This window comes from Lampetra planeri, chromosome 36 (genome assembly GCF_965212315.1).
Source record: "Lampetra planeri chromosome 36, kcLamPlan1.2.h2, whole genome shotgun sequence".
Classification (NCBI taxonomy): domain Eukaryota; kingdom Metazoa; phylum Chordata; class Hyperoartia; order Petromyzontiformes; family Petromyzontidae; genus Lampetra; species Lampetra planeri.
Window position 1 is genome coordinate 128,122 of NC_136142.1, and position 14,027 is coordinate 142,148.

Consider the following 14,027-nt stretch of genomic DNA (forward strand, 5'->3'; position numbering starts at 1 on the left):
AGGAGACTCGAGTGAAATCTGAGCTGCGGTCGAACTGAGACTGTGAGGCTGCCGGAGCAAATGGATGGCTCACACAGACAGCACCGCCAGAGCAAGAGTGGCGTCGTGCATCCCCCCTCAATACACCCAACGCCACGGCCTCCATCGGCCACACGTGCATGACACCCACAGACAACAGCATCAGGGATGTTCAAAGCCAACACAAAGAAACTCCCAAGTGAAGTCCTCTGTGTCGGGCTGTTGCCCCCATCGACTGGAGCAGACTTCCCACATTGCCATCCGTGCTGTCTACTTCCTGGCTCTGTTCAAGTCCAGACTCAAGACGTTCCTCTTCTCCTCCACCTGTAAGCGACCACTGCTCCCTCTCTCTGGAAAATAAACACACCCACTGTTTCTGTACAGCACCTTGAGATGCGATTGCATTTTAAAGAAGCGGGCTTGGGCAGGACAAGCTGCCAAAAAGGATGATGGCCAATGGTCAAGAATAGTGACATAGTGGCAGCCAAATATAGAACGCATCAGAAAGGACGTCCATGGAGGGGTTTGAGCGATGGAATCAGCTCCTATGCAAGTGCTGAGTGGATTGTTATACAGCAGAAACTTGAGCTATGACACTGACTTGGGGAGGCCTTCATCCAGCAGTGGATTGGCAATGGCTGATACTGCTGACGATATAAATCCGCATTGTATTGCCATAATACTGTATCGACCTAATCAAGCGGAGACGCAGAAACCCGTTCACCTGCGTCGCTGCTCTCAAGTCGGGAGTTACCCCACGTCAAAGCATTCGGCTCAAGTTAACGTCGCTTGATTTCCTCTCTGCGTGCCAGCCACAGCTCGGCCGAGTGCCAGTGTTACAGGAGCCCATTGTCCACAGCAGCATTCATCTCCGCAGAGCGGGCGTTCTGCGCACATTCCCTCTACCGCAGAGCCGCAGATGAAACGTAGTGAAACCCCAAGGCTCCTTCCTCTCTTTCTCTCTCTTTATCTTTGCTCCTTCATTTGGGTTTTGCCAGGAGGCTCTGTGCCATCATTCAGCCCTGCGTGATTTTTTTCACAGACTTTTGGCCGAGTCACCAGAACACAATGGTCTACTCATTGCGAGAGATGCCGCTGAGGGAAACGGGCTCGGCGGCTCCATTTGAAGGATGGCGTACGTCGATGTTCTCTCGACGCATCGTCATCGCCGGCACAGAAGGGGCGACGACGAGGTTATGTGACCAGCAAGTCCTCTCCTTCGTGGGACAAAAAGCTACATCTGTAGGCCACCTGGAGGTGCAGGTGCCAAATAACTAAACTAGAGCGCGTTTACGTGAGTCAGCTCCTGACTCCAGAGCAGCAATGCAGGTGAATATTCACTTGTTACAAAACGTCTCGATTGCTCGGGTGTCCAGGGTAAACAGTCACATGGGCGGCACCGCGTCGTGGGGGTCGAGGGGATTCTTCCTTCCTCGTCGCGACGGTTTATTTCAATTTCGCCAGCGCAGGTTGGAAGAGAGCACAGAGAGATAGCGACCCATGCAGAGCGCACTTCCTGCAAGGAGGGGCTCCACTTACAGCCTCCGCTTATAACCCTCTCCTCCCCGGGGTCCCGCTGATCCTCCAAGGCTCTGTTTACACATGTTTACAAAGTATTCCTCTTCATAAAGCGCTATTCCTGTCCCACCGCCCGCCCCCAGCGGAGCACCTCTAGTCGCATGCTTTACAACAAAAGTGAACTGCAAATTCCTCCGCACGATAAAATGCGTGGAGGATGCGTGTGCCCGGCGCTGCAGGGAGACGATGCCGATTCGAGCCGTGTGGGTAGGGGGGGTGCAGGGGGCTGAGGGCTCACCCCCTGCACCCCCCAATACGAATCTCAGTCATTACACAAACGTTTGTATAATATATAGGTAGGGTGTGAGAGCCAGGGCAGAATGCATGTGAGGCAACAAACCCCACTTGTTCTGTTTAGCGTTTAACAGCTGCTTGTTTAACATTGGCTGAGCTTTATTATCATCAGCCAACGGCCAATCAACTGTTGGCTCAAGGCCTCTCCAAGGGGCTAGCACCTCTCATGGTCCTGCAACGTTATAACCCCCCCCCCAAAGCACCTGCAAACGAGCCCCCCCACCTGCACACGAGCTGATTTCACAATGGGCCCTGTTTATCTATACATTCCTTATTGGCAAATTTGCACTATACTTCGCTTTTTCATGAACCCCACTGTCCAACCCAAGAAATCCAAGACGTCCATCTAATTGCCTGTTAACTATTCCAAGAACGAGAATTGGAATAGGTGACAAAGCCTTTGCCATTGCAGCGCCAATGTTTTGGAACGACAAACTTGTTTCCTCCCTTAACATCGTAAATCTTCCTTGGGAAAATATCATGAAGCAGAAGGTTAGTGCTGCATGCAACCACGTTTGCCAATGTGATTTGTAACTTTGATAATTACCCATCTATCGATATTACATTTTTAATGTGCAATTTTATTGAGGGAGTGTGGTAGTCTTGCTGTGGTCTGGGACTGTTGTTGTTGTCTTGCTGCTTTGCCCAAGCTTGCATTTATTGTTGAAACATCCACAAGAATGTATATACTTTTGCAATTTGTACTTATATACTTTATCTATTTAACGTAACTATTTTTAGTGATTTGTTTAACTTTCCTATACTTTGCACTCCAATCGTTGTTTACGTTGTTTGTATTGTTTGCTGTTGTTTGTGTTGTTTGCTGTTGTAACATTCTCACCCACCCCTACTGGACATCTGTGAAAAAGATCTTCGAAGCTCATCCGATTTCTCCAGGATAGATAAAGATTCTGATTCTGCTTCTGATTTCAACACTCCATCTTCTGAGTTGGACGTCCTCTTGGATGAGCTCAATCTCTTGGCTACTACTCCGTTACTATTCTTGAGGATAGCGCTGCTGCCAGCACGAGGGCACCGACACGACTGGGATGTCATGGAGCCCCTGTGTACAGGCGCATCGGCACTACAATCCCCCATGTCATGAGTTTCTACATAAATCGTGGTCCCCGGGGCAGAGAGGAATGTGCAATGCGCTGATAAAAACATCGCATTTGTTTTGTTTAACCAGCTTTGTTGATACTTTACACACAAGCCGCAAATGCAAATCAATGACAGGCAACACTAACAAAGCGTGGTTTCGTTTTCAGGGGAAAACACAGCGTGATTATCTCGCAATAAGAACCGCAAAACCAGCTACAGCGACCGCCGCAGCACAAACACCACGAGAATTCTTCAGCAGCTTCCCCCGAACAATAATCCCGCGCACGCCGGCGGCACATCCCCGCTTGGTGGAGCAGTCACAACACGGTGGGGAAAACTCTGTTTGGGAATAACATGAGGAGCCATTGTTAGCTTCCCCGTGCTCAGGAAGCGAGGCAGACTGAGCAGCGCCCCTCGCGCGTGCGACGGACGGAGAACCCAGACAGGCAGCACAGCTCTCCCAGTTCCCATTGCACATCCCAGGACTCCCGAGCACAATTTAAAACCCCCAGCACGTCAGACCTCCCTGCTCAACCCAGATCTCTCCAGGACATTTCAGGTCTCCCTACACATCCAAGGTCTCCCCAAGACATCCCAGACCTCCCAACACATCCCAGGTCTCCCTATACATCACAGGTCCCCCCAGGACAACCCAGGTCTCCGAGGCACATCCCAGACCTCCCTACACACCCCAGGTCTCCCCAGGACATCCCAAACCTCTCCAGCAAAGGCAGAAAACTCCCCCTGCAGTGCTGCATTGGGAGACCGCTACAGGCCCTGAATGCTGACAAGCATTCAATTACAGATTTATGTACCCCTGTGAAGCTTTTGCTACTCAGGTAGTGGACAGGGCTACTTGAGTAATGGGCGGGTCTATATGGGTAGTGGGAGGGGCTGGCAGAGGAGTTGAGTGGGGCTAATGAGCAGTGGGCACGAAGACGTCAGAAAGAGAGAAGAGGCCACTCACCTCCTTGGTGGAGCCATGGTCGAGTTGGCGTGGCTCTGTAAAAGTGGGAGGGACTGACGGAGGTGCTCCAAGCTCACCATGTGTCCCTGTTTTGAGTCTAGCACAAATGTATTAGCCTCAGCCATATGCCACAACTAGGGGTGCCATCTGAGACCCTCAGCCGCCACCAAGCAGCTGTGCACAATGTTAAGGCCGCAACCTTTGCCAGGAGCGGCCATTGTACCTAAGTTTCACGACAACAGCTTCATTATACTTGGCCGTCACGTTTCAATGGCTGCATTATGCTGGGTGGCTGATTCAATAGCTACCTTGGTGCGTTTCCTCCAGGTCCATTGGCGGTGTTGTACCTGGCACGGCCGCCAACGGCGGTTGTTTGACCTGGCCGTGTCCGTGGATAAATTCACATCAAGAATGACACATCCTGCATAAACTACACACGCAGTAAAAGCCACATCTGAAATGCATGCATGCGAGTATGTAACAAGCATAAATGGTGATGGCATGGGGGAGGCCTTCATCTAGCAGTGGGTAGATGATAGCTACTGCAACTGACGGTGATGATGATGGTCTACATGTACAGACCTAATGTCAGTCTGCAGTTGAATGAGGTCTGCCAATACCGCATGAGTTATGGAAGTTATTTGATCATACTTCACCGTGCTGTTCAGTGTGGGCAGCTGAAAGTGAGCAGCATAGATATTTGAGCATAGTGCAGTACAACAATGGTTTTTGTTGCACTATCCTCTGCAGACAATGTAGCCTGCAGCAGCCTATCACAACTGTGATATCTACGGTGATCACCCATCCAAGAACAATCCAGGCTCAACACCGTTTGCCTTACGAGATCTGATGAGATCGGATGCATTCCAGGTGCTTTGGTCATACGCGTTGATGATGACGATGATGGCGGTAGTGGTAATGGCGTTCGATGTGGAACGGCCGCACAGAACCAGCTCAAGAGATGTCCCTTCACTTGCCTCTCCTGCCCTAACCACAAGAGGGCACTTATTCTTGCTGCACAGCTTATACTATGAAATATAACCTAGTTTATACATAATATATATTTTTGGATTAAATGTTGTAAATATAAATGTGTTGCTAAACCCGCCACCACCAGACACAGCCAATTAGTAAAGTTTATCACGTAAACCCCATTTATTTATCACATCTATCCCTCTATTTTAACCGAAACAGGAGGATTTCTCCACAATTTTGGTTCTCGCCTGATGAGGCCGGTTGTAATTACCGGCGAAACGTCGTACTCGAATTGTAAATGTTGTGGGTTTACTCTCCAACACACCGGTTAGTGCTGAACTAGTGACGAATTGGCATGTTTTGCTTACGTGACAAACCCTTACTAATTGGCTGTGTCTGCTGGTGGCGGGTTTAATGACACATTTATATTTCCGCGATCTAACCCAGAAATCTCCATTATGGATAATATTGGTCGCAAAAGCCTACGCGTTAATTAACCTGCTTTTATCGCAGGGTTGGAACTCGGGTCCCAATGAATTCACATTCTTAATACACAACTCTTAAGCTAAACAAGCACAAAGTGGAACTCACGTTGGCCTCCCAATGCTGAAACATCGACTGAAAGTTAATCAACTGGGATTACACAAGACCGCAACATCGCTCCTTACTGTCAAACTTTGGCAGGACCCTCCAGAAAAAAATGTCTTGAGACTCAATCTTTCCTGGGTAAAAAAGCATAACAATTCATAATAATTACTACTCTGAATATCTAACCAAATCTTACAATGTTACCCCGTTTGAATCTGAATGTTACAAAATTTAATATCTTGTATTTATGTTTAATTAGTATTTTACATTTTTATATATTTCTTACAAATATTATGTATTTATTCGATCTTGCATTTTATTTGTCTCTGACCTCCTTTGTTTAGTGAACATGTAGAATCTGTCCGTTTCATGTGCGAGTTAATTTCATGAATCCTGCATCAACTGTTTAATATCGGCATTTGTTTCCTGTCTTCATTGTGCTCTAGGCCTCTTTTAAAAAGTCTTATCCCGCCGGTCTCTCACCTTGTTATAATGAGGTTATTTGTCTATCTATCTTCGGCCCCCTGTCTGTCTATATCTCTCTGGCCATCTGTCACCGGTCTGGTATGAGCGTAGCATGAACAGAGCAGCCAGGCTACACCGTCACGATCACAGCTCCTTTCCATGGCAGCTCTACAGCACTCGCTACACAGCACAATCCGAGTCACCCGCGCAATTGCCTATCGACACTGCCGCAAACTGTGATAAAAGTTCAACGCAATGCCACCAGACCTCGGTGTAAATCAATTATTGCCACCCAAACACAGATGCCAATTCCCGGCGCTCGCCCCGGCAGGTCACACAGGGCCGAGTGCCGGCGGGCGGCAGGCACTATTGACACTACTCACGAGGGGCTGGCGTGCCACCACCGCGGCGGCCGGGAAGGGAGACCTCGCGTCGCGCCCGTCCAGGCAGAGCCAGTACTCGAGTCGCACCTGAGACTCGGAGCCCGAGTCCTGCTGCCCCAGCAGCTCGAGCGCGTACACCTTGGACATTTTGCCGCCACGCGGCTCGGCCACCGACCACCACCAGCCGAGACGCTCACGCATCCCTGCGGCGCGCAGGCGATGCCACGCCGTCCATCAAGGAGAGCCCGCTCGCAGCCACCGCCGCTCGGCGGTGCTGGGAAATGGTGGGAAGCGCCACCGCCGCGAACGCCGCGGTTATCGATGACCGCCGCGCGACCGCCGCCGGCACCGCTCGCGGCCGCCGCTGCCGCCGCTGGGCAACGCTCGTGGCTCGAAGACCCGCGGCTCCCCGGTGCTGGCGCTGCGCTTGCCGTGCACCGAGTTTATTGTGTCACGTCCCGGTGGGCTGCCAGGTCACCGCCGGTGTGGGGCCGTGGCGGCGTCGCTCCTCGCCGGGGTTTTATTATTGTGTGGCCCCCGCGAGGGCGGCGAACGGCCCATTGTTTTTGAGGACAGCGCGGGGTGGGCTCCCCCCCCCACTTCCCCCCCGCTCCAGCCCCCCCCCCCCCCCGCTGCCGCCACGGGCAGAGCAACCGCCGGGAGTCCGCCCCGCCGCAGGAGTCAGGTTGGCGGGACAGCGTGCGGTGCAGCTCCCGGCGTGGCGCTGCTCCGCAGCCACGGCTCGGGACGCCCCCCTCCCGCCGTGTCTGCACGCACGGCTGTCGGTGGGGAGGGGTAGCCCTTCCCCCATGCAGGAATTATATGGAAGTAATAATGGTAAAACTGATGTGATATTGCTCCCCATGATCACATTTCCAAAACGATCAATCGATTGGCAGCTAAGAGAAAAAACACGCTGAGAGGATATCCACTCTGGAGATGAGCGATGAAATCAGCTCGTGTGCAGGTGCTGGGTGGATTATTATTGAGCAGGACTGTAGGAGATGTAGTGGTAAGAGATGTTATCCATCTCCCTCGCCTGGTGGATTCAATCCCAATCCTGACGCCTGTGCACGAGTAGGTAACACCTACTTGCGCACGTGACAGAGTGCCCCTCTCACGCTGAAGGTCCGAGCCCAGCCACCCCTCTCACACGACCCTTGTAGAATGCTGGCCAAAGGTCTGTGCTGCCTGAACAGGAGTTAAAGGTAAATGGGCAGCCCTGACATAGTTTGTTCACGCCACTGCTGGGGGAAGAGACTCCACTGGAGAGAATCTCTAGAGAGGCCTTTATAGGGTATTTGGCCTACACTCCTTCACTGACTGGACTTCTTTAGAGAAGTGGGAGTACCCACACTTTATCCCAACACACGCGACACTGCCAATCGAATAACTGGCACACGTACAAATACTCACAGGCCCCATACAGCGATAGAGGCTATAGAGTAAGTGCGACTGGCAAGCTCCTGTTGAGATTGGCATGGCAAACAAGATTCCGGCATGGCAAACAAGTGGGCAGAGTGGCCAGCACCACACCCAACCACCTTTACCTGAGCCGACTTGTCCTAGAGAAAACCCACCACAGTTAAGATACCAGTTTCCAATGATGGTTATGACAGGGAAATGAACCCAGGTGGCTAAAATCGTCGAGCAGTTCATAAACCACTGGCGCACTCACACACTCACCCACACATTCACACACGGATGGATCGTAGGCAGGCCAGCCTAAATGTTTCCAACCGGCGAAGATGCTCCACTAGGGGGGTCCACGTTTCGCAAGCGTAGAGAAGAGAGGGAATGACCGTGGCCGAGAAGACCTGAAGCTTCGTGCGGAGCGACAGACCAGGTAGCTTCCACACAGCGTTACGCAACCGATGAAAAGATATTGCCGCTCGACTGATTCGGAGTGAGACCTCTGCTGATAAACTGGAGCCGGTCATAAGCACACTGCCCAGGTATGGGAAACTCTCCACTCTCTCCACAACTGCCCCATCACCAATTGGGAGTTGTGGGGGTGGAGTGTCCGATGGTACAAAATACCCAGGCAGGTGCTTAGTTTTGGTGGGGCTGATGGTAAGGCCCCACCTCTTAGTGGCACGCTCCAGTCTCAGCAGCAGCGTCTCCAACTCCTCTTCTGAATGAGCAGCTATTACCAAATCATCGGCATACATAACGTGGTTGACCAATAGGGAGCCATCCCTTGATCGCACCCGGGCGTCGATCAGCCTCCCATTATATCTGTACCAAATGGAAATTCCCCCGGTACAGCTATTGAAGGCTTCACGAACTACGCAATCGAAATAGATGTTAAATAATGTGGGAGCCAGAGGACATCCCTGTCGCACCCCAAGGTGTACAGGGAAAGGCTCCGACTCCCGGCCACGTAGTTTTACCCGGGCCCGCTCACCATCATGAAGGTCCTTAATGATCGTGAGCAGAGGGTCAGGGACTCCGAAAGCACGAAGAACAACCCAGAGCCCAGTCCTACTGATGGTATCATAGGCCTTGACCAGGTCAATAAAGCAGATATGTAGGTCTTTTTGGAATTCCCTACACCTCTGCTGTAGCAGACGGACAGAAAATATGGCATCTGTGCAGGACCGCCCTTTCCTGAAACCGCATTGGGGCTCCGCAAGCCTCTCCTCAGCGTGCCTAGCAAGGCGATGTTGAATAATCCTTGCCAGGACCTTACCCGGCACACTGAGGAGTGAGATGCCCCTGTAGTTGTTACAGTCGCACACCCACATACTCACCCACACATTCACACACCCACATACTCACCCACACATTCACACACCCACATACAAAAATACCCCATGCAACGTTGAACAGTCCGTTGGGGCAAATGCTGTTAATAAGCACCCATGAAGCATGGCATAGCACACAAGGGGGTTGGTGGCCATATTCGCGCACGTAGTCACACGCACGCACGCACGCACACATGCACTCACATGCACGCACACACACATCAAGGCAGTTGAGTGCACGTTTGACCGGGTATCGTGTCTTTGGTGAGCATACAATGAAATGTGAGGGCAATCAGGATTTACAAGCAGCCAAACGCAATCGCTTATCAAGACGCTGTGCGACAGTCATGTGCACAATAAGGTTATCTAAGCACAGATTGGGGTCAAACTGCAAAAGTCAAGGCCTCCCAGAACAAGTGCTGTTCATCTCTGTTTGCCATGAATTGCTCTTTATAGTGGACAAAAAAACACATTTAGTCATCATTTACTCATAATTACCACATTGACCCCTTCAATGGGGTCAATGTCAAGATTCTACTTTGTTCTAAGATATAAAATTAAGTTGTTGCGTGTTATTAGCAAAGGTCAAGCTAATAGAAGAAGATGGCGCTTTTTCAATCCACTGCTGGATGAAGGCCTCCCCTTCATGATGGTTGACCATACTTCGCCGCACTGCTCAGTATGGGTCGGAGAAGTGGGGGGGACACAGGAGTAGTTCATTCATCAGTAGCCACGGATGTTTTCCCTGGCCGGGAATCAAACTCGGACTGACGGCTGCATAGCGCATTGCGCTAACCGTGGCACCACCACTCCACCCATCGATCACTCATGAGAGTAAAATTTCCCACGTCGCTCAGCCAAGCGATCTCGAGCTCCAGCCGCGTGGAATCGGTGAAGAAGTAAAGCAACTAAAGGTGCAGTGTTATAATCGCTGGCTTGTGGCACCAATGGTGGAAGGTCCTCCACATGGAGGAGCTCTAGACTGCCCGGTGCAGCGTTAACCTTCTTGCTGAGACCCGCGTGGCGCCATGAGCGATGTCTGCGCGCGAGACAAATCCGCGCACCGCCACTGCCGCCGCTTCGCCATGCACTAATTTCCTACGGGAAATGCTTCCAACAACGGGAAACACAAACCAGATGTGGGAGATGTCTTCGCTCATAAGCATGCTGTTGTCTACTTGGCCGGCATATTCCACCAATCTCTCTCTCTCTCTTTATGCGTGAAAACATTATTTTGCGTGGGCATGAGTTATGAACGCTCAAGCCTCTGCCCTCCCACTCTGCCTACGCAGTGGCGGGCGACATTGTCACATGTGGACGTTTGAGCGAGATGCAGGAGTCGCTCCCTTGGCAAAACGGGAAGCCAGCTCGCTCGGTTTCCATGCGACAAGTGGCACAGCCAGTGTGCAGGCGGCACGTGGTGCAACTGCACTGGAGGCCACAAGTCGGAATGACCCATTCACCAGGAAATGAAGAGCGTAGAAAATCAGTCAGGCATGGCCCCCGTTTCATTCCTTGCACCAGGAGTCAATGCCAACCACGCTGAATTGAGCTTGCTTAGGAAACTGGGAGTATTATTGTGTGACAGATCGTCACTATGACAAGTCGTTGTGAATAGCGGGTCACATTTATCTATGTGGCACAACCTCAATTCCACTTGAAACTGTGTGGGGCCACAGTCTCATCTTGTCGTGCGTAAATATCCCCGATGCTTGGAGTGCATGCATCACCAGCCATGGGACAAAATCGCCAAAACGACTTTGCTTTGGCGATTTTGTCAGAAGTTGAATCCACCCAATGATGTCACTAAGCGAGGATTGTTCAACATTTTTTTATGGCATTAAGAAAACTAGGCAAAGATTATCTCCAGGGAAAGAGAATGCTTCAGGGCAAGAGAAAGCCCACCCATGCAAAACACCCATGATGGCCATTGCTACAAACACTGATGACAGCTGACCGAGTTCAAAAACCATAGCAGGAAAAGTGAATGTGTTTGCATGTGACTAATGTGACCAATGCTGGCTGCACAGCAATTTGCATACTTCACAGACACTGACTCTATGAGTGGGTCTATATATATGTAGCGACTGTGAACGTCACTGTGTGGTGCCGGGCTTACGAAGCCACGGCGGATAATGTGCTGTCATTATGCGCAGCCCGGTTACTGGGCGTAGTACCAGCCCTAGCGGGGCTTGGGTGAGCGCTGGTCAGCACGGAGGCACCGCGAGCAGCGTGCGGTGCGGGCTCCCGGTGAGGGAGCGAGAGGGAGCGTCAGCCAGCCAGGGTTACCTTGGGGCATGATACGCCGGTTGACCTGCCGACACGTGACCGGATGATATTGCAGGGGGGCCACCGGTGGACGGGAGCCGCTGGACGGTCACGTGGTATAAAGGAGCTCTCGGGAGCCTTCGGGAAAGAGCTCGAGAGATCTGGAAGGTGGGCGGGGCGAGGGGCGGAGCCAGCCCCAGTTATGTTGTGTGTTGAGTTGGTGAAATAAATAGTGTTGCTCCAAAGACAACGTTTGCGACTCAGTTGGACTCACTACAAAAATGAATAACTCTATATAAACAGTCTTGTGTCGCATCTGTGGTTGGGTAATGTCTACAGAGTTACTTCTGTTCGGTTTGCTCCATCCGTGCACTTTTATGGTCCCTCGTTGCCTTCTCCCCGTCGTGGGCATCCATACCACATGGTCATGTTATGCTGCTTTGCACAGATGCGTGCGTGCTTGTGAGGTCTGCGCAGACCACATGGAACTGTGGTCCCTTCCCACGATGCCGTGCAGCCCGAACACACGCAGCAGTTTAAGCCGTCGCGTTTACAAGCCGACCCAAGGTATTGCCCCCTAGGCTCGCGTTCCCAAGCGGTGCACGGGGCGTCTCTGGACAGCGTCGTGTCTCCCGTTGTCTCCCCCACGACCCCGGGTGCGCAGTCACAAGCCCCTTTGATCCCTCGCAATCCCACAATGCGAGCGCTGCGCAGGGTTTACACAGGTTCACGCTGCCGTGCCGCTTCTTGTTATAATCTGAATGCTTCTACTGTGGACGGTGCGGGGGGAATCGTGATCATTAGGGTGCCCTAGTTGAGGTCTCCGGGGACTTTGGAATTTTCACTGAATCCAGAAGCCAAAAACATTCTAAGAATGCCGGGTGCTTGTATTTATAAAACAAAACAATGAATAAAAACAAAATCAAAACATACAATTGTGACAATAATGATGAAGATATGAATGATGGTACAGCAAGAACGATTTGTCCATTAGCAGTACCAGGGTGAGACCGAGAGGCAGGCCTTGGGATAGGTGGTTTGAGGTGCTGAGTCCAGCATGTGACGGAGTGTGGAGTGGATGTGGAGATGATGGCACGGGACAGAAGTGTGTGGAGAAAGAAGAACAGTAAGGCTGGCCCCACAGGAATGACAGAAACGCCATAATGACGAAGAAGAAGGTTGCAGCATAATAATAAAAAAAAGCAGTGATTATGCAACACATCAACACATGCAGCCACCAGCGCGGTCATGTGTTCAGAAATAACTGTAGTCCAATGGGCACCATGTTGAAGGCAGATCGTGGCACAGGAACAGGCAACATCTCCCACCTGCCTCGGCATGCGCACTCGACGTGTCGCGTCGCTCCAATACTGGACCAACCGTCTCCAGCACGTAGGATTTCCCTACAGCTGCTCAAGAGGTGGCGGCAGTAGCAGCATTAACAACATCTTCACCAGACACAGCAGCAGCGGGACCTCACAAAGCAAAATTAAAACTGCTCCCAGGCTAAAGCTGCCAGGATCCTTACATGAGTGTCAGCATCAGCCCGTGCGGTCACCGAGCACGCTCGCAAGCCAACGTAGCGGCGGGGAGGACGACCGCTGGCCCCCCGCACCAGCGGCGAGTACGTTCGCGGTGGGCTCGGCACGTACCAGAGTCTGCTCGTACTTGAGCGCCGGCTGTGGAGAGCGGTTGCTGGCCTCCATGGCTGCTGTGTCCAGGTCGGGAGATCCTCTCTCTCTCAGCGACGTCGATGATGAAGGCCACCCCGGCTCAGTTGTGAGGGCGCAACGCCGTGTCCCAGCACCGCCGCCGCCTTCACCACGCCGACCTGCCAGACGAGACGGCGGAAAAAATATATATACACGCGCAGTAAATATAAACCCCGCAGGCACACGTGTGCCAAGACTGCTAAATAGGGTAAATTTCTTAAGCGCACAATGTCTCATTGTGCGGAACCTGTGTGTGTGCGCGTATTACACAGCACCTGGCACGGCTCTGATAGCCACGCCGTGCTCCAGCGTGGGGATTTTGTGTGAAGTCTCATCAGCAATTCCGCTCAGTTGAGTGTGCCTCAGACTTTGCCCTCGCTCGCAGGCACGGTGGCCCCTCCTCCACCAGCGTCTCAGGCTGTAAGTGCTGTCATGTGATTAAGATTTCCTGGGCAATCTCTGCGGCGGCGCAGGGTTCCGCGGCATCTTAGTGTGGCGCGGCGCGAGTTCCTTCCCGCGCGTGGGGAAAATACTCGTGTTTTGCTCCGCAGCCCGCTCCGTGGAAAACATCACTTACATCAGCACCAGCTGTTGGCTTTGCTGCAGTTTAAGAAAAAAGGAACCTTTACGTTCCGCATGACATCATGACACACGGCATCCAAGAACTGGAGCGAAAGTGTAGCTCTCCGTGCTCGACTTCAAACACTCTGCGCTGGCAAAGTGGCAGCTCAGAGCGCGGTGTGTAGCCACCGAGGGCACATTCCCAAAATCGAGAAACTCCAGCCGCACGTTTGCCAGATTTGAACAAGTGGCTTTACCAGAGCCTGGAGACTCCAAGTCAGGGCGATCGGCCCACGTGCCCATTGCCTATGCGAGATTTTGTGTCTGACAGGCGGAAAGACGATCGTGGAGCACCTCCTTGCCCAGAGAT

General features: G+C 52.0%; 1 protein-coding gene across 3 annotated transcripts in view; it reads right to left on the minus strand.

Moving 5' to 3' along the window:
* LOC144730639 (chloride channel protein 2-like) overlaps positions 1–13,435 on the minus strand; it is a 101,908-nt gene extending 88,473 nt beyond the window's left edge. For all 3 annotated transcript variants that reach the window (XM_078611281.1, XM_078611280.1, XM_078611282.1), the window contains exons 1-2: positions 13,372–13,435; positions 13,037–13,215 (exon numbers count right to left, since the gene is read on the minus strand). In XM_078611281.1, the coding sequence (XP_078467407.1) occupies positions 13,037–13,090 (54 nt within the window). In that variant the 5' untranslated portion in view covers positions 13,091–13,215; positions 13,372–13,435. The remainder of the gene's footprint in view (positions 1–13,036; positions 13,216–13,371) is intronic.
* Positions 13,436–14,027: the final 592 nt, after the last annotated feature.